The sequence below is a fragment of the Lithobates pipiens genome, unplaced genomic scaffold, assembly GCF_037356315.1.
Source record: "Lithobates pipiens isolate NorthernLeopardFrog02 unplaced genomic scaffold, aLitPip1_a1.2 Scaffold_30, whole genome shotgun sequence".
NCBI lineage: Eukaryota > Metazoa > Chordata > Amphibia > Anura > Ranidae > Lithobates > Lithobates pipiens.
The window spans coordinates 19,672,948-19,691,750 of record NW_027507791.1 but is presented as its reverse complement, the minus strand read 5'-3'; the positions used below and the strand labels follow the sequence as shown (position 1 = coordinate 19,691,750).

Below are 18,803 nucleotides of genomic sequence, written 5' to 3'. Positions count from 1 at the left end.
CGCCTTACATCATGGTCCCCATCAAAGTCTACTACTGAATCAGAGTCCCCCTTAGATCATTGTCCCAAACATAGTATCAGAGTCCCCCTTACCAGTCTAAGATTTACAATGTACCTGTAGCAGCATGGTGAAGACTAAAAGCTGGAGCAAGTCTGGATGGAGGAAGTTGGTTGCTAGGATGCTGGTGGTCATAGCAACCAATAACAGGGATGATGACAACACAGTGAGGGCTACACTGAAGACTGCAAGGTAGAGGGGTAGAAGCATAAACCTCAGGCAGCTTCTACTGACCTAGTTTTCAAGCTATGCCCATTGAAGTTACTCCACTGACCCTAGCTGCGGGCCATATAAAACCTTGTATCAGGCTGGGCATGGCTAGTAGGTCGTAGTTTGGAGACCGCTACACTAAGGCAACACACCTGCATTGTGGTGCATTGCCAAAAATTATGCATGTCCGATTTGCAATACATTAGGGTGCATTGGCACCCTATTAATTTCAATGGGCTTCTTTAACTCAATGAATGCTAACACACCTGCAAATGTAAATGGGCCCTGAGCCTTTTAGTCAGGATTATTTTTAACGCTGCACCTTTAAACACAACAGATTATAATGGTGAAGCTTTGCTCTGTCACTGATTGTTTTTGGCCATTTGCCCCTCCAGGATCTGGTGCTGGAACTGGTGTTCGGTTATCGGGGTAAAGACTGCAGAAACAACGTTCACTATTTAAATGATGGTGCTGATATCCTGTACCACGCTGCCTCCATTGGGATCCTGTATAATGTCGCTACAGGTAAGCCACCTGTGCACTGCGTGTTTTGGGGAGGGGTCGGACAAAGGACTTCAGGAAACAAATCAAAAAGAAGCCAATCATCCACCATGTCCTTTTCTCAAAACCTTTAAAAAGCTTTAATACAGCATGGATACCTTCACAAAGCCAAGTCAATGTGCATAGCTATCCAATGCACCATAATCCTTCTACTACTACTACTATACATATTTACCTAGCAGGGGTATAGTCAAAGAGTCCTGGACTCCCATTTTGGGGGAAAATTTGAGGGAGAAGGAGAAGTCTTGTGGAGAGCTAGGTGCTTATGCTTCTTCTACTCATTGTTTCCCAATAGGGACTTTGTCATGGAGTATTTGACTAAGCCCATGTTGGGGAGAAATGTGTCAGAGGAGAAAGAGCAGGGTCTGGTGGAGAGCTACTGGATGCGTTTGTGTTCCTCCTACCCCAACACTTTGTAACCCATTAGGGGCTTAGTCAGAGTTTTTTTTTTTTTTTTTTTTTTTACTTAGCCCCTGTTGAGAAATGCGCAGGAGGAGAAGTAGCAGGGTCTGGTGAAGAGCTATCTATTTGTGCTCCTTCTACCCCAACACATTGTTACTCAATAGGGGCTTAGTTAAAGTGTCTTTGACTAAGCCCCTTTTGGGGAGAAATGCATAAGAATCCCAGGAGCAATGTCTAGTGGAGAGCTATATGTGTTCCTTCTACTGCTGATATATTGTTACTCAATAGGGGCTTGGTCAAAGAGTGTTTGACTAAGTCCCTGTTGGGGTGGGGAGAATGTGAGGGAGAAGAAGAAAAGTCTGGTGGAAAGCTATGTATTTGTACTCCTTCTACTCTGACACATTGTTACCCATTCGGGGCTTAGTCAAAGAGTATTTGACTAAGCCTCTTTTGGGGAGAAATGCATGAGTGGGAGGAGAAAGGTATGGTGGAGAGCCACGTGCTTTTGCTCCTTCTCCAAATTGTTACCCATCAGGAGCTTACTCAAAGTCTTTGATTAAGCCCCTGTTGGTGAGAAGTGCATTTAGAGTAGAAGGAGCAAGGTCCGGTTAAGAGCTATATGCTTGCGCTCCTCCTCTGATACATTGTTATCCAATAGGGGCTTAGAGATTGTTTGGCTAAGCCTCCGTTGGGGGAAACGTGTGTCAGCTTCTGAATGAATGAATGAATGAGTGACTTGTATAGCGCTACCTATGCAAACTGAATCGCCTCAGGGCCCTTTCTTGCCACTGGTGTCCATCTGCAGCTTTTTACGCGGTCCTTAACCTGTAGGGTCCCGACACACTTACAACACATACAACATCGAACTTCTAACCTCAGCTTGTTTAATTAAGCTTTAGAAATAAATCCTGGAAGCTGATTGGTTTCTCTGCAGGATTGTGACTACTTTTGCCCTCTCTAGCTTTAGTAAATAAACCCCATTCTTACCCATTAGGGGCTTAATCGGAGAGTGTTTGTTTGACTAAAGCCCCTGTTGGGGTAAAATGCGTGGGCGAAGGAGCTTATGCTTGACTAAGTCCCTTTTTGGGGGAAAAAAAAAGCATAGCAATGGCAGCAGCAAGGTCTGGTGGAAAGCCACGTGCTTGTGCTCCTTCTTCTGAGACAAGTTGGTATCCATTAGGAGCTTAGTCGAAGAGTCTTTAAATAAGTCCCTGTTGATGGGAAGGGAAATGTATTGGAGGAGAAGTTGCAGTTTCTGGTTGACAGCTATATGCTTGTTCTCCTTCTACGACACATTGTGATTAGCTAAGCCCCTGTTGGGGGAAAAATGTGTCTGGGAGAGATGGATAAATGTCTTTTGTAGAGCAAATACTTGTGCTCCTTTTTACTCCCACACATTGCCCAATAGTGCCTTAGGCAAAGAGATTTTGTCTAAACTCCTGTTTTGGGGGGAAATGTGTGGGAGGAAAAGGAGAAAAGGCTGGTGGAGAGCTATGTATTTGTGTTCTCTCTTCTCCAACACATGGTTACTCAATAGGGGCTCAGTCAAAGAGTCTTTGGCTAAGTCCCCGTTGGGGATAAATGTGTTGAAGGAGAAGAAGCACACTAGTGGAGAGCTATATGTCTATGCTGCTTCTACTCTGACAAGTTTTTACCCAACGGGCTGAGTCAATGAGACTTTGACTAAGTCCCTGGTCAAATGGGTTGGAGGAGAAGGAGCATGGTCCAGTGTAGAGCTAGTTGTGAGAACTATTAAACAGACTATGGGCTAGTAATGTGAGTAGAGCGGTGTGTGTTGACTTGGCTTTGTGAGCACATGCAAGTGCTGATAAAATGTTTTGAAGATTAAAAAAAAAAGATGTGGCAGATAGATGTGTAGTGTTTTTTTTTTTTTTTTGGAATTCAGTTTGAACATTCAGTGGGCAGAACAGAACTGTTGGGTCAGCACCTGCAGTTGGGGAGAAGTTGAGACTGCCTGCCAAGACCCAACTACTCTTCTGCCTACCAAGACCCCTGCTGGGACCTGACTACTCTTCTGCTTGCCAAGACCCCTACCTGGACCTGCCATCTGTGTTTGCACCTCTGCAGACCCTTGACATGTTCATAATACAAGGGTTGGGCAACACAGATCTGGGGTTACAAATCATTACAGTGGCTCAGTGGTCAGCACTGGGATTCTGGCTTCAAAGAACCACTTCACCTGAAAAGGGATGGAGTGAATTGATCTATTCGGCAGACCAGAACGTTCTCCTTAGGGCTTTAGAATGTTGCAGATTAGTCTGAGCCATCTGAGAGTTCTATTAAAACATAAGGATTTTCTTGTACTTAGTTGAGCCTGTAAAGTTTGCTTTAAATGGAATCAGCCTTTCCAAATCGGGTCTTTCTCTTTGCAGGATCTCAGAGTTTTTACCAAGAACACACAGATGACATCTTGTGCCTCACCGTGAACCAACACCCAAAGTTCACCAACATTGTGGCAACTGGCCAAGTAGGTATGTTTGTACATACAGATCAGTCAAACCTGAGCAGAGCACCCGGTGCCAGGTTGGGGGGGGGGGGAGTATATTGAGGATTGGGGGGTGCAATTGGGAAATAGCTGACTATTGTTACATCTACAGTTATCAGATTGAATTTGGACGGTGCTATAAACCTTTAAATCAATTTACAATTTCTGATATGCCACAATTATACCTCAACAGTATCAGTTTTCAGAAAAGCTCCTCCTTTTATCAGTAAAAAGCTGTTTTGCTTTATAGCATAGTTAGTCAGGATAAAAAAAATACACAAGTCCATCTAGTTCAACCATAAAATAAATAAATTAGGGCTGCGGAAATTAACGATTAATTCCTCGATTAATCGTTCATTTTTTTGATCGATCAAAATTCTTTTGATCGGTAGGCTGCCTACCCTGGGGCCGCTTTGGGCCAAGCTGTGGCTGCAGCGCAGTGCTCCGCTCCCTCCTCCTCCACTATATGTCATACACAGTCTGCGGCCATAATGCAGTCTCACCGTGCCCATTTTTTGCCTGGATTACACAGTCTTCGGGCATCTCCCGCTGTGTGTCTCCGAGCTGAGTGTGAAAACTTTGGCCGCACTGTGAGAAAAGTCCCGCCCTCCTCCTCCTCCTCCTAGATCGGCTCGTGTGATAGACGCAGTGTTCTGTCTATCACACGAGCTGATCTAGGAAGAGGGCGGGACTTTTCTCACAGCGCGGCCAAAGTTTTCACACTCAGCTCGGAGACACACAGCGGGAGATGCCCGAAGACTGTGTAATCCAGGCAAAAAAATGGGCACGGTGAGACTGCATTAAGGGCACTGGCTGCGATTATGGGCACGATGAGGCTGAGTTTATGACGTGTGATGTCCTAGTCATGCCCCACTATGTTCAGCTTCGGCCGTTGCCATAACAACGGTGCTAAATCAGCTAAAAGTAGTTGGATCTGTATGTGCGTTAGAATTAATAGAAATTAGTCGATTAAAAAAAAAAAAAATCTAACACGGAAATTTTAATCAGTAACAGCCCTAAAAAAAAAAATATCATACAATCCCATATATACAATCCTATATCCACAGTTGATCCAGAGGAAGGTGAAAAAAAAAACCAGTAAAGCATGGATCCAATTTGCTAAAGCAGGGGAAAAAATTCCTTCCAAATCCCAGAGAGGCAATCGGATTTTCCCTGGATCAACTTTACCTATAAATGTCAGTACCCCGTTACAGGGGGTCCCCGACTTACGAACGCCCGACCTACGAACATTTCCTACTTACGAACCGGGCGCTGCAGGGACCCTCTGCCATTTAACATGGACATCGGTCGTTCTGTGCATGCGCGGCCAGACGGAGCCTCGGAAAATGACGGAAAACATCGGAAATGTCCGTAATTTGCCACGCATTCGCAGAACGCCATTCGACTGGACATTGGAAATGTTCGTAATTGTCATTCTGCGCATTGCGTGGCCGGCTTACGAACATTTCTGACTTACAAACAGGAAGACAGTCCCTAACGGGTGCGTAACCCGGGGACCTCCTGTATATTATGTACATTTAGGAAATAATCCAGGCGTTTCTTAAAGCCATCTACTGAGCTGGCCAGAACCACCTCTGCAGGGAGTCTATTCCACATTTTCACAGCTCTTACTGGGAAGAAACCTTTCCGTATTTGGAGATGAAATCTCTTTTCCTCCAGACGTAAAGAGTGCCCCCTTGTCCTCAGTTAAGTTAACTATATGGATCTCTTATATATGTGTACATGGTGATCATATCCCCCCTTATATATGTATACACGGTGATCATATCCACTCTTATATATTTATACATGGTGATCATATACACTCTTATATATGTATACACGGTGATCATATACACTCTTATATATGTATACACGGTGATCATATCCACTCTTATATATTTATACATGGTGATCATATACACTCTTGTATATTTATACATGGTGATCATATACACTCTTATATATTTATACATGGTGATCATATCCCCCCTTATATATGTATACATGGTGATCATATACACTCTTATATATGTATACACGGTGATCATATACACTCTTATATATGTATACATGGTGATCATATCCACTCTTATATATGTATACATGGTGATCATATCCACTCTTATATATTTATACATGGTGATCATATACACTCTTGTATATTTATACATGGTGATCATATACACTCTTGTATATTTATACATGGTGATCATATACACTCTTGTATATTTATACATGGTGATCATATACACTCTTATATATGTATACATGGTGATCATATCCCCCCTTATATATGTATACATGGTGATCATATCCACTCTTATATATGTATACATGGTGATCATATCCACTCTTATATATTTATACATGGTGATCATATCCCCCCTTATATATGTATACATGGTGATCATATCCACTCTTATATATGTATACATGGTGATCATATCCACTCTTATATATTTATACATGGTGATCATATACACTCTTATATATTTATACATGGTGATCATATACACTCTTGTATATTTATACATGGTGATCATATACACTCTTGTATATTTATACATGGTGATCATATACACTCTTGTATATTTATACATGGTGATCATATACACTCTTATATATGTATACATGGTGATCATATCCCCCCTTATATATGTATACATGGTGATCATATCCCCCCTTATATATGTATACATGGTGATCATATACACTCTTATATATGTATACACGGTGATCATATACACTCTTGTATATTTATACATGGTGATCATATACACTCTTATATATTTATACATGGTGATCATATACACTCTTATATATTTATACATGGTGATCATATCCCCCCTTATATATGTATACATGGTGATCATATCCACTCCTATATATTTATACATGGAGATCATATCCCCCCTTATATATTTATACATGGTGATCATATCCCCCCTTAATCTCCTCTTCTCTGTTCTTGAGCTCCAGCCTGTGACTTTGGCTGAGATGATGTCATCAGTCTGCTGCAGACAGGAGGAATCATTTCCTTAGTCTCCCCTCCCCAAGTGATCAATATATCTATTTCTAGACCTATTTTAATGCAGCCCTCCGCTGCGTCTTATAATTTCCTTTCCATTCACTCTCTCACCGCTCTGTTCAGCTGCTGGAAGAACCCTTTGTGTAGCGAAGGTAAGGTGGGTATAAAAGTGTGTTGGGGTCAGATATTGGAAAGAACCGGTTGCTTTGCCCTGCATAACCAAAGAACAGGTACACTTTAAAGCTGTACTCTGAGCGGAGATAGTAGACACTCATTATTACAGCTCTGTAATCATGAATACATCGTTCAATGCTTCTTTAAATGCAAGCTGTGTAAGTACCTGGATGTGTAGGCAACCAGTAGCCCTCTAGCTGTTGTGGGACAGCATTTCCCATAAGGCATTGCAAGGCTGGCAGTTACAATTACTCCCAGAGGCATGATGGGACTTGTAGTTCTGCAACAGCTGGAGGTTGCCTACCCCTGCTCTACAGCAAGGCTGGAGTGTGAGAGGAAGAAGCAGCACAAGGAGCCAATTAGCTCATATGCTGATAATGGGCATGCGGATAGGAGAAGAGTGCAAAGTGATAGATCAAGTCTGAGTTTATAGAAAGTGGGCTGAGAGCATCTTGTAGCAGAAAAGAGGTACTGCATGCGAAAGCTCTGAGTGAATTGTTTTGCTCATATCTCATTCTACTTATATTTTGCGTTTCCTTTTCCTGTAACACCAACCTCCAATCTAACCCCCCCCCCCCCAATGAATCAGAGCATTCTGCTGCTGAATTCCACCTTTATGCAAAAACATTTAAGATGAATTTCCATCACCCTTCCTGATCCTCCTGTCCCCACCATCATCGACCTTCCATCCCCCAGTCTGCCAGTATACCGATCTGTATATATGTGTAAATGCCATACACAGCCCCAGAGTATACCCATATTATGGGTAATGGCACGCAGTCAATGGTCAGTGGTTGTCATGTGACTACGCTGACCTGTTAGAGTCTTTTATTCTCTCCTAGAAGCAAGTCAAGACTCTCATTGGTCAGTTCCGTCATGTGACTGGCTGCCCTGACCAACTTGCCCACATTATGCAGCTACACAGACTCTGGGACTATGTACGGAGTTTACATGTGTATGGATCGTGTACCAGCAGATGAATCGCAGCACATCCAGATACACTATATTGTCAAAAGTATTGGGACGCCTGCCTTTACACGCATGTGAACTTTAAAGGGATTGTAAAGTAAAATTTTTATTTTTTTAAAAATAACAAACATGTTATACTTACCTCCACTGTGCAGCTCATTTTGCACAGAGTGGCCCCCGAAACCTGCTCTTCTGGGGTCCCTCGGCGGCTGTCTCTGCTTCGTCCCGCAGGTACTTCTCACGTTCATGCGAGCTCCCTGCGGGCACGCTCATGTGATACAGCCGGCGGCTATAGCCGCTCGCTGTATCACACGGCCCCGTCCCCGGCGCTCTGCGTCAGTGCATGTGATTGACATGCTTTCCATCCATCCACTCCAGCCAGTCAGCGGCCAGGCTAAGTGGTGAAGGACAGCGGGGGCAAGCGCGGGATTTTCGAGGGGTGAGGTAAGTAAAACGGGGGGACTCGGGGCGCAGGCACTATCAGATGATTTTTCACCTTAATGCATAGAATGCATTAAGGTGAAAAAACATTTACCTTTACAACCCCTTTAATGGCATCCCAGTCTTAGTCCATAGGGTTCAATATTGAGTTGGCCCACCCTTTACAGCTATAACTGCTTCAACTCTTCTGGGAAGGCTGTCCACAAGGTTTAGGAGTGTGTCTATGGGAATGTTTGACCATTCTTCTAGAAGCGCATTTGTGAGGTCAGGCACTGATGGTGGACGAGAAGGCCTTGCTCGCAGTCTCCGCTCGAATTTACCCCAAAGGTGTTCTATCAGGTTGACGTCAGGACTCTGTACATGCCAGTCAGGTTCCTCCACCTCAAACTATCTCATCCGTGTCTTTGAACATATCAGTGCAGCTCTGTGTCTCTTGTATAGAGCATATCAGTGCAGCTCTGTGTCTCCTGTATGGAGCATATCAGTGCAGCTCTGTGTCTCCTGTATGGAACATATCGGTGCAGTTCTGTGTCTCCTGTATGGAGCATATCAGTGCAGCTCTGTGTCTCCTGTATGGAGCATATCAGTGCAGCTCTGTGTCTCCTGTATGGAACATATTGGTGCAGTTCTGTGTCTCCTGTATGGAGCATATCAGTGCAGCTCTGTGTCTCCTGTATGGAACATATCGGTGCAGTTCTGTGTCTCCTGTATGGAGCATATCAGTGCAGCTCTGTGTCTCCTGTATGGAGCATATCAGTGCAGCTCTGTGTCTCCTGTATGGAACATATCGGTGCAGTTCTGTGTCTCCTGTATGGAGCATATCAGTGCAGCTCTGTGTCTCCTGTATGGAGCATATCAGTGCAGCTCTGTGTCTCCTGTATGGAACATATCAGTGCAGCTCTGTGTCTCTTGTATAGAACATATCAGTGCAGCTCTGTGTCTCTTGTATAGAACATATAATGCTCTGCTCTCCTGTAGTAATATGTTGTGTTTTCATTATTTCAGGTGATGCCGCCGATATGTCCGGTGAGTACAAATTTATAGTACTGGGAATTGCTATTTCTTTAAATGCCTTTTAGATATCCAAGTGAAAGTGATATGCTCAATGTAAATGATGTCCTCATTGATTGTTAGGGGTCTGTTTATAAAATATTTGCACAAATAATCCCTGTAACTTGTCTAATATGTGTATTTTCTCTAATGTCAGCTCCCACTAGTGTCCATAATGTGATATTTTCTTAATTGGGATATTTCAGGAAAATACCACATTATAGCCACTAGATGGAGATGACAATCATAGGAAATTAACATATTAGACAATTACAGGGATTATTAGTGAAGTCTTTGTGAATGCTTGAGATGGCTGTCATAGATGACTCTCAGTCTATGGTCATAATCAGGGGTCGGCAGGACGGCTCCCAATCATATGACAGCTGCTCACAGTGGTCATGTGATTGGCTGGTCCCGCCTGGCCCCTGGGTTTATAGACTCATTTAACTACTTGCCGTTCGTAGGACATCCATGGATGTCTTCGGGTTGCAGTAGTTATACAAGGATGAGGTCTGCACTTGGAGGCATCATCCCGTTATGAAATTTGTCAGCCAGTGATCTAATAGACCCCAGATCTCTCCATAAAGAGGACCTGTCATGGCCCATGCTGTCACAAGGGATGATGTCATGAACGTTGTCACAAACGTCAGAGCGAGAGCAATTATTCCAGCACCACGCCTCCTGTGTAACTCTAAACTGGTAAAGGCATTTAAAGCGATGCCTATAGAGAATTTTAAGCACCACACTTTGCCGCCATTCCATGGGCAGACACAATTTTAAAGTGTGACCTGTTGGGTAACTTATTTATTCGGCATGACATCATCTTTCACATTATACAAAAAAATTGGAGTAAATATTGTTTTTTTAATTCATTATAGTGTCTTTTTTTCCCAAAAACATTGCCTTTAAAAAACAGCTACGCAAATAGTGTGTGACATAAAAAATTGAATCAACACCCATCAGCCATCATTTTATTCTCAAGGGCCTGTGCTAAAAAAATAGATATAATGTTTGGGGGCTTTCTACGTAATATTTAGCATAAAAAAGTAGATTTTTGCATGCAGGAGCGAAGTGTCAGAATTGGTCCAGGTATAAAGTGGTTAAAGGGTCATCAGTTAGTACTTACAGTATATACAGTATCTCACAAAAGTAAGTACACCCCTCACATTTTTGTAAATATTTTATTCTATCTTTTCATGTGACAACACTGAAGAAATGACACTTTGCTACAATGTAAAGTAGTGAGTGTACAGCTTGTATAACAGTGTAAATTTGCTGTCCCTTCAGAAATAACTCAAAACACAGCCATTATGGTCTAAACCGCTGCCAACAAAAGTGAGTGCACCCCTAAGTGAAAATGTCCAAATTGGGCCCAAAGTGTCAATATTTTGTGTGGCCACCATTATTTTCCAGCACTGCCTTAACCCTCTTGGGCATGGAGTTCACCAGAGCTTCACAGGTTGCCACTGGAGTCCTCTTCCCCTCCTCCATGATGACATCACAGAGCTGGTGGATGTTAGAGACCTTGCGCTCCTCCACCTTCCATTTGAGGATGCCCCACAGATGCTCAATAGGGTTTAGGTCTGGAGACATACTTAGCCAGTCCATCACCTTTACCCTCAGCTTCTTTAGCAAGGCAGTGGTCATCTTGGAGGAGTGTTTTGGGGTCGTTATGTTGGAATACTGCCCTGCGGTCCAGTCTCTGAAGGGAGGGGATCATGCTCTGCTTCAGTATGTCACAGTACATGTTGGCATTCATGGTTCCCTCAATGAACTGTAGCTCCCCAGTGCCGGTGTTGTGCCATATAGTGTCCAGCCATCATATAGTGTCTGCGCCGCACTGCGCATGCGCAGTACAGAGCAGACGAAGCTTTGGAAAATCTCCGAAGCTGAACGGCGCCTGCGCCGTGAGTGGAGGTGGTAGCCCCACCATCCAAGCGGACATAGGGTTGTGAATATTAGAGGGCCCCTCGCGGGCGAGCTTCGCTCGGCTCTTTTATATTCCTGCTCTGTGTCCACTTGGATAGTGGGGATAGAACCTGGACTCACGGCGCAAGCGCCGTTCATCCTCGGCAATTTTTCGGGAATCTGTGTTGGTGTGTACTGCGCATGCGTAGTACGCAGCGGACACTATCGGATGGAGGACCTTATATGATAAGACACCGGCAGCACTCATGCAGCCCCAGATCATGACACTCCCACCACCATGCTTGACTGTAGACAAGACACACTTGTCTTTGTACTCCTCACCTAGTTGCCGCCACACGCCTGACACCATCTGAACCAAATAAGTTTATCTTGGGCTCAAAAAAACAAGAGGAGAGGTGCCTCTGGGTGCAGTAATTTTAAAATACAGCTTTAATATATAAAATAGTAGCACTCACATTTAGATGAGGAAAAGCAGGCATAGTATATTGAATGTCATGACGAGTATCCCAAAATCCACGCTGTAAACATCATTGCTGATAACACTTCCAACAGGTGGTATGGCCAGCTCCGGAAGGCGGCCTCAAACCGAGGCTTGGAACGCAAGATGGAGCTGGCTCAGCGGGATGACATCATCTCAAAGGGATGCGTTTCGAGAGCATGCGCACTTGGTTGTTGTCACAAGTCGCACTCTAATTGTCGGGTTGACTTAAGGCGTCACATGACCTGATCCGTTCTTTGCTTCTGCACTTTCCTCAGGGAGTCGAAGTTGGAGGGTGCTGGTGTGTATCACAAGCCTTTGTGATGGCTTGCTGGGAGGAGAAGTGCGGTGTGTAGGGTGGTGTGTAGAGGTGAGCCCCAGGTGTGGACAATCAATGATTATCGTTACTCGTCATGACATTCAATATGCTATGCCTGCTTTTTCTCATCTAAATGTGAGTGCTACTATTCTATATATTAAAGCTGTGTTTTAAAACTACTGCACCCAGAGGCGCCTCTCCTCTTGTTTTTTTCTACAGCCTCAGAATATGGTTTCTATTCTACATTGATGGCAGCCCTGCGTCCTTAGTCTGCTTGTCTTCAGCAAACTGTTTGCAGGCTTTCTTGTGCATCATCTTTAAAAGAGGCTTCCTTCTGGGATGACAGCCACGCAGACCAATTTGATGCAGTGTGTGGTGTATGGTCTGCGCACTGACAGGCTGACCCCCCTTCAACCTCTGCAGCAATGCTGGCAGCACTCATACGTCTATTTCCCTAAGACAACCTCTGGATATGACGCTGAGCACGTGCACTCAACTTCTTTGGTGGACCATGGCAAGGCCTGTTCTGAGTGGAACCTGTACTGTTAAACTGCTGTATGGGGTCTTGGCCACTGTGCTGCAGCTCAGTTTCAGGGTGTTGCCAATCTTCTTATAGCCTAGGCCATCTTTATTTAGAACGAGAATTCTTTTTTTTCAGATCCTCAGAGAGTTCTTTGCCATGAGGTGCCATGTTGAACTTCCAGTGACCAGTATGAGAGAGTGAGAGCGATAACACCAAATTTAACACACCTGCTCCCCATTCACACCTGAGACCTTGTAACACTAGCAACTCACATGACACCGGGGAGGGAAAATGGATAATTGGGCCCAGTTTGGACATTTTCACTTAGGGGTGTACTCACGTTTGTTGCCAGTGGTTTAGACATTAATGGCTGTGTGTTGAGTTATTTTGAGGGGACAGCAAATTTACACTGTTATACAAGCTGTACACTCACTACTTTACATTGTAGCAAAGTGTCATTTCTTCAGTGTTGTCACATGAAAAGATAGAATAAAATAGTTACAAAAATGTGAGAGGTGTACTGACTTTTGTGAGATACTCTATATACTGTAAGTACTAATTAATGACCCTTTAACCACTTTATACCTGGACCAATTCTGACACTTCGCTCCTGCATGTAAAAATCAACTTTTTTATGGTAGATATTAGGTAGAACGCCCCCAAACATTATATCTATTTTTTTTAGCACAGGCCCTTGAGAATAAAATGATGGCTGATGGGTGTTGATGCAATTTTTTATGTCACATGCTATTTGCGTAGCTGTTTTTTAAAGGCAATGTTTTTGGGCAAAAAAGACACTATAATGAATTAAAAAAACAATATTTACTCCAATTTTTTTGTATAATGTGAAAGAGGATGTCATGCCGAATACATAAGATGCCTAACATAGATGACATGACATAGGTGACATAGATATGCCTTTTTTTTTTGCTCTCATTTCATCTCTCTCTAGATTTTTCTGCTTTTTAACAGTTTCTTGCTGCCAGTTTGGCCACATGCATACTGGGCATCTAACCCGTTTGTGACCAGTCCCGGCATTTGCACACACCCAGGAAGCACAGCATCCGGCCGCATAGACTGCAGCATGTCAAAGTTGATGGCAGGCTGAAATACATTGCAGCTGGACACTGTAGCAGGTGGTGCTCACATTCAGGGCCCTATGCGTTAATGGATGTGTGCCCAGAACGAAGGTCTTCTGCACTAAATTCTGCTCTGCTTTTGTTAGATCTCAGTGCTGCTGATCTTCTGAAGCCTCTTTTCAGCCATTCCTGTCTATATGCACTCCAGTGATGGCTGCATGGCATTTCTCAGGGTGGTTCTCCTGATGCGTGCCACCTGTAGTCTCCATAGGAAGACCATGTGACAGGGTGGCAACACAGGAGCACAAGTGGGAGACAGGGACAGAGCGCTGTCACCCTAGAACAGAAAGTCCCCCGAACGAGGAACACCGGGGATTATTTTTGAAATTTTTGAAATAATACGCGAATGTTCGAGATTTTATGAGGTTTGGAGAATATGGATTACATCCGTTTTATTGTTACATTGTGGTTGTTGTTATTAATAATTTTTCAAATTAATTCTCACGCAGCATCAGCCCCCTCTATACATGTATGGGACGCCATGAACAAGCAGACGCACTCGGTACTGCGCTGTTACCATTCCAAGGGGGTGTGCTCGGTCAGTTTCAGTGCCACTGGGAAGTTGCTGCTCTCTGTAGGGCTGGACCCGGAACATACCATCACCATCTGGAAATGGCAAGAAGGTAACTGATCGATGAGGAGAGGCCACATTTCTAAAAGTCGCCTACATTCAGGGCCCATTTAGATTTAAGCGTTTCATTGTGTTAATGTGCATCTTGGCACACATTAATGTGCTTTGTGCACAGCCCAAGGTACGTTTACTGTTGTGAGTTGTGCATTGGGTTGTATTGTGCAGTGCGATGCAATGAATCGTGGTGTGATGCAAAAATAAATAAAAGAAAATATTAATATATATCCAAAATAACGAATGCCCTATCTAAACAAATGGAACGTAACAAATTAATAATAATAAAAAGTTTTTTTAATTTATTATTGTTATTTATTATTCGTTCCATTCCATTTGTTTAGATGCAGCATTTGTTATTTCGGATAATTTGTAACAGGTCTCTGTTAGCACACTCAGGTGCACACACCAAGCAGAAGGACCTCTCTATACAAGCACCCAACACACGCACAGTCACAAATTTATAAGTACTTAAAGAGGTTTCTGTGCCCATTCTGTTTCCTTGATCCTGCACAGGTGCCAAAATTGCCAGCAAAGTTGGCCACAACCAGCGAATCTTTGTGGCGGAGTTCCGGCCGGACTCGGACACCCAGTTTGTGTCGGTAGGGATGAAGCATGTGCGGTTCTGGACGTTGGCGGGGAGAGCGCTGCTTAGTAAGAAGGGGATGATGAGTTCCATCGAGGACGCCCGCATGCAGACCATGTTGGCCGTTGCGTTTGGTGCGGTGAGTACCTGTCCCGGGACACACTTATGCCCTGTACACACGGTCAGACATTCCGACCACAAAATCCATCAGATTTTTTCTGATGGATTTTGTCTGAAACTTGTGTTGCATACACATGGTCGGACAAAGTTGTCGGAAAATCCGATCGTTCGGAATGTGGTGACGTTCGTTGCGTACGACAGGACTACGTAGAGGCTAGTAGCCAATAGCTTTGGTCTCATAATTTGATCTGAGCATGCGTAGCATTTTGTCCGATCGGAAAAAGTCCGATCTGATTTTTTTGTCAGAAAATTTTAGTTCCTGCTCTCAATTTTTTTTCAAATTCCAACGGAAAAAGTCAGAGCCCACACACGATCGGATTTTCCGACAATAAAATCCAATCTGACCTTTTCCATCGGAATTTCCGACCGTGTGTACAGGGCATTACATTTCTGCCTAATCCAGGTTCTAGCTAAAATCCACAGATGGGAGTTACTAAAGAGAGACAACAGATTCAGCAAAGGCTGCTGTGAAAATCTTATCTCTCTGTATGTGAGTTATCATACTTTGTTACATCTCAGTAGACATGTGCAATTCGTTTTAGTTCTTTAACGAATGTTGACAAATTGGTTAATTCCGAAATTTCTCAATTTCCGAAAATTTCGAATTTCTGAATTTTGACAAATTTCCTAAATTTCGGAATTTTCTAATTTTGGAATTTTCTCATTTCCAAATTTTCTAATTTCTGAATTTCTGAAAATTTGAAATTAGAAATTTTGTAAATTCAAAAACACATATATTACATATATTAAAAATTTCGAAAATTTGAAAATGTGAAAATTCAGGAATAAGAATGAAAACATAAAAATTCAAAAGAATGAAAATCTGTAAATTAGAAAACCCAAAAATCTGAAATAATTAACTAATAATAACTATTAAATTATGCATATTGGAATTTCAAATTTGGCTGTTAGTGAACGTAACGAGTACGTATTTATCCGAAGTTAAAAATTCTCTGAAATAACGAATGCCATATCTAAAAGAATGTAATGTAACGATCTAATAATAATAAAACCTTTTTATTATTATTATTTTTTATTCATTTGTTCCATTCCACTTGCTTAGGTGCAGCATTCCTTATTTTGGATAATTTGTAACTTCAGATAAATTGGTATTTGTTACATTCACTGACAGCCAAATTTGAAAGAAAATTCCAATACTTATAATGTAATAGTTATTAGTTATTTCAAATTTTACTGATTTTCTTTCTTCTTTTCAAAGTTTCAAATTTTCAGACTCGTGGATTTTTGAATTTCGAATCCAAATTTCCGAAATCAAAATTTTTGAAAAAAGCAAAAAAACAAATGAAATGAAAACTAAGAAATTTTTTGTCAGTGCACATGTCTGCATCTCAGTGCTGCTGATCTACAACATTTCTGCGGCCACTTCCTACAGTGATGGCTGGATAGCATTTCTCAGGGTGGGCTTCCTGATGGTGACAACAGTGCACCCTCGCCTGTGTAAAGAAATGGCCACTTCCATTGGAAGCCCATGTGACAAGGAGCACCATCTGGAAACTGGGACAGCGTTGTTACTCTATAGGAAGTGCCTGAACAAGGAAGTCCATGGCGGGTTCTCCAGGGATTATATTAATGAAAGCTACAGATTATAAAGCATATACAATGACTTGAACTTGAACTTGAATGTTAAAGCGTAACTTTGGTCATCTTTCCATCTATTAAATCTTCTGTCCTTGTTGTTGTTTTAAGTTTGGATGGTAAAACATTTTTTTTCTGCCAGTAAATCCCTTATACAGCCCACTTCCTGTTTCTTGTCTGGTCATTAGTCTAGGCTTATGACATCATTCACAGCTCTCTCTCTCACTCTTGTGAGAGTTTGCCAGGAAGGGGGGGAGTCATAAGAGGGCTAATGAGAGCTTCAGAGCTGGAGGTGTGCATCTGTGTAAATCCAGGAGGTGAACAGGCAGAAGCTTCAGCTGCCCACAGTTAAAATGGATGCAGCCAGACTCAGTGGAGGGAGATTTCTGCAGCATTTCTGGCAAGTACAACGGAACCTTGGATTACAAGCATAATCCGTTCCAGGAGAATGCTTGTAATCCAAAGCACTCGCATATCAAAGCGAGTTTCCCCATAGAAGTCAATGGAAACGGAGATAATTCATTCCGCATTGACTTCTATTACATGCAATACCACATGTGACCAGAGGTGGGGGGGGGGGCGACACTCGGGGACAGCTCGGCTGAAATCGGAAAGGCTCGGGAACAAAGTATTTCCGTGTTTTTCCGAGTATTTCCGAACGGCTACAAACCGTTCCGAGTCGCAATTAAAAAAAAAATAAAAAAAGTTGCTAGTTATTCAAAAAGCTTGTTAACCACGTTACTCGTAAACCAAGGTTCGACTGTATGGGACCACAGTGTATATATATATATATATATATATATATATATATATATATATATATATATATATATATATATATATATATATATATATATAATATAAAATTATATGCAAAGTGGTTGGAGGGAAGCTTCAGAATAGCAAAGATGTTTTTATTACAAATTATGTGAGCAGACTACAGTTGCTCTTTAAAAAGAGCGTAAAGGTAAATAATAAAAAAAAGTTAAAATAAATAACAAACATGTCTATACTTACCTGCTCTGTGCAATAGACTTGCACAGAGTGGCCCCCGAACCTCCTCTTCCTGGGTCCCTCACCCCCACACTCCTGGCCCCTCCTCTCTGTCCAGTGTCCCTGTGGGAAGCCGCTTCTCATGGGGGGGGCACTCGCTCCTGAGCCCTGCTGCTGCATCCATTGACACAGACAGTGTGGCTTGACCCCACCCCCCATCACTGGTTTTGATTGACAGCAGTGGGAGCCAATTGCACCTGGTGTCCCAGCAAAGCCAGCAAGACCCGGAAGTGAGGGGAGAGAAGAGCTGCAGATGTGCACGGCTCTGGATCGAATGAGGGCTCAGGTAAGTAAAAGGGACGAGGCAGGGGGGATACTGATGCCTAAACATTTTTAATCTTAATGCAAAGAATGCATTAAGGTAAACAAATGTTTAGGCTTTAGAACCGCTTTAATATGTTGATATTTGATTGAGGTCTACTTTAAAGCCCTACCCCAGTAAACATTTAAAAAAAAGATCCCTTGCAGTGGGGCTGGAAGGGATAACTGCTCATTTAGACTAGGGGGGAGGAGGAGCACTTTAGCGTAACTGATCCTTTGCTCCACCAGCAGGTGGCGCGCCCTCAATCTCCAGAGGTGGACTGTCCCTGGGCATCATCGCAATCAGTGGAGGGCTACAGACTCTGAATTGGGTCTGATTACAACAGGAACGTAGTAGACATGTGCAATTCGCTTCGTTCAGAATTCGGGTTTTTTAACGCATTTCGACAAATTCGTTCATTCGGAAATATCAGAATAACCAAAACCCATTTTGGTGAATTTTTCCAAATATTCATAAATTTTAATCTTCAAAAAATTTCGGAAATTTGTAAATTCGAATATATTCAGAAATTCGGGTATTCAAAAATCCTGAGATTCGAAAATACTAGAATTCGGAAATTCAAAAAGCCGAAAATAAGAACAAAAACGCAAAAGAACAAAAAAACTCAAATAAGAACGAAAATCTGAAAGTTCGAAAACCCAAAAATTCGTAA

The 18,803-nt window shown here is 42.7% G+C and overlaps 1 protein-coding gene across 1 annotated transcript in view; it reads left to right on the top strand.

Annotated features, from left to right (window-relative positions):
- EML5 (EMAP like 5) overlaps nucleotides 1-18,803 on the top strand; it is a gene marked incomplete in the record, with an annotated part of 273,075 nt that overhangs the window by 229,465 nt on the left and 24,807 nt on the right. The window contains 5 exon segments of the mRNA XM_077463736.1: nucleotides 663-792; nucleotides 3,624-3,722; nucleotides 9,357-9,377; nucleotides 14,239-14,412; nucleotides 14,931-15,139. Coding sequence (XP_077319862.1) covers nucleotides 663-792; nucleotides 3,624-3,722; nucleotides 9,357-9,377; nucleotides 14,239-14,412; nucleotides 14,931-15,139 — 633 coding nt within the window.